Source organism: Portunus trituberculatus, chromosome 48 (genome assembly GCF_017591435.1).
Source record: "Portunus trituberculatus isolate SZX2019 chromosome 48, ASM1759143v1, whole genome shotgun sequence".
In the NCBI taxonomy this organism is placed as follows: Eukaryota; Metazoa; Arthropoda; class Malacostraca; order Decapoda; family Portunidae; genus Portunus; species Portunus trituberculatus.
In genome coordinates, this window is record NC_059302.1 from 26,532,419 (window position 1) to 26,534,918 (window position 2,500).

At 36.4% G+C, this 2,500-nt stretch overlaps 1 protein-coding gene across 2 annotated transcripts in view; it reads left to right on the top strand.

The window, feature by feature from the left end:
• The window catches only part of LOC123498887 (DNA-directed RNA polymerase II subunit RPB1-like), a 37,059-nt gene extending 36,385 nt beyond the window's left edge, over nt 1-674 (top strand). For both annotated transcript variants that reach the window (XM_045246406.1, XM_045246407.1), the window contains exon 14: nt 1-674. This exon is cut by the window's left edge and continues 1,910 nt beyond it. In XM_045246406.1, coding sequence (XP_045102341.1) covers nt 1-40 — 40 coding nt within the window. In that variant the 3' untranslated portion in view covers nt 41-674.
• The last annotated feature ends 1,826 nt before the right edge of the window (nt 675-2,500 follow it).

Sequence of the window (2,500 nt, forward strand, 5' to 3'; positions counted from 1 at the left end):
AGAGCAACGCCGCAAGCAGAAAAAGAAGTCCAAGCGTTAAACTGTTCTCAACGCCACACAAGTGGGTCCATCTCTTTGATGTACACAGAGTTATCATCTATCACAGAAGCAAGCAGATCACATCATATCTTTGTAGTCTTGCATTCTGTTTGCTTCTGTGTGGTCCTTTATTTTTGCACTTTTCCCTCACCGTATGTGATAATTGTAAAAGTGTATCTCAGTATGTATTTGTTCACTAGGTAGCATGTTTCTTATAATGCTCTTAGTTTTACAGATATTTTGTCACAATGTGGTTTACATGAATTTGCATAAATAGGTGGGCCTTTGGTGGTTTTGGGGTATTGTGCAGTACTATGGTATATTATATATTTGCTTTCTTTACAAAATATTTTGTCATTTATAAAAGCAAAAATTTCATTCTATGCCTGGGTATACTTGTAGGTGGTATTCATATTGTATGTTAGTCTTCATGGTTTTCCCATAATTTTTCTACACAATAATTGTGCAGCTGTGTTGGACATCTCATAATTCTGTTCATAATTTCAAAGGCACATACAGTACATATATCTCCAATAAACTTTATAATGTATATTTATATTTTAAGATACCTTTAGATCCTAATTAGATTTTAAGTAAAAATGTTAGATGCATATTAAAATAAAGAAAATCAAAGACTAGTTGTTTCATGCAACTCAATCCTTGTTACTTTAATTCATGTAAAAATATGGAGATAGGATAAATTTGAGCAGCATCATACATTTTGGAAGATTAGATGGTATTTATTGATCGTTATTTTATTAATTTTTATTATTGTTAATTTTTTTCATATTTGTACTCTATTTCTCTGTTTATGCATGTTGCATTTTTTCATGTTTTGTTCTACATTACACATAGGATTTGTTAACATGTAGCAATCTTTTGACTTATACACCCCCCATCTCTCTCTCTCTCTCTCTCTCTCTCTCTCTCTCTCTCTCTCTCTCTCTCTCTCTCTCTCTCTCTCTCTCTCTCTTCCAGAAAAAATCTTATTCTTCCATTTATTTTGCTTGTATTACTAATGCAATAGTTAACCAGTAGGTAGGTATGTGCACCCTCCCATTCCTATTACCATTATATCTTAATGATCGTCGAAACCAACCAAGGTTCAATATTTAAGGCGGGTTCACACGTACCAATTTGCGACAAATTTTACGTCGGTAGAGTTTCCGACTTATCCCTTCTAATTGAAAAGTGTCACACATAGCGACTTGAAAGTATCGACTAGTTGGCGCCTTGGCGGGAAGTGAGTGTAAACAAACAGCTAACCGCCGAGATGTCTTCCTCCAGTGACGATGCTGAAGCTGTGGTTGTTCTTTTGGTATGTCAGAAGAGTCAACAGAAAAGAAAATGCCTGTGGATACGTCCCTGGCTAAGTTGAAGGAAAGAAAGGAGTGTCTACCACACTAAATTAGCCTACATTTCTCATAAGAAAATTCTTAATCTCGAGAAGACTATGCACAATTGCGATCAAATTAAATCCTGACTAGTCTTCAATCCTCACCTCCAACACCACCCTGCATTGAGGGAAACAGTTCTTGGAGAGTGGCAGCTATTTCGTCAAACGACAATTTGCGCAAGCTTTTTTTTTTACTGTATAATTAATTAATGTGTTCCCAGATGTTTTTTTTTTTTTCCCTCATCAACGCTAACATCATCTCATATATCTGGAGACCACATTTCTAACGTTTACTCCGTGACTTCACAACGTAAATAAATTCGCAAATCGACTAACAAGACCAATATGTTGGTCTTGTTTTGCGACTGGTTTCTTCAGTCGCTAGGCACGTGTGAACCCGCCTTACTGACTGTGCTTGTACTTTAAAGGGGCAGACTGAAGTCTTTGTACCATCATTTATGTTTATTTGTTTATTCATTAATTTGTTCAATCTCGAACTATTTTATTATATTCCCCTTTAATGAGCCTCCATTTCGTAGAAATGTAAGACGTATATATTTCTGAAGCACACAAGTAAGCATGTTCATCTATGTGAAGTCACGTACAAGCTGGATTACAACTTGGTCAAAGTTATAAGATTCAGGGCAATGACTCTCCAACGGCCCCCAATGAACACTGATTTGTTCCCTGCCGTGGTGAGACACACGGCCTCCCAGTACGTGGTGTTTCATCATATTCACTGTTGCTGTGAATTTTCTTTACTGTCATTGGATATTACGTCAAAGTTGTTGAAATTCCTGTAAAAATTCATACATACTAACAATGATGATGATGAAAGTAGTAGTACCGCAGCAGCAACAGCAGCAGCAGCAGCAACAGTAGTAGTAGTAGTAGTAGTAGTAGTAGTAGTAGTAGTAGTAGTAGTAGTAGTAGTAGTAGTAGTAGTAGTAGTAGTAGCTGCAGAAGTGGACAGTTCAATCAAATTCAATGCTGGAAGTGAAGTAACGATACTGAACATAAAACAACACTTCATAACACTTTCAGTGGCTAGTGCAGACAGACTTA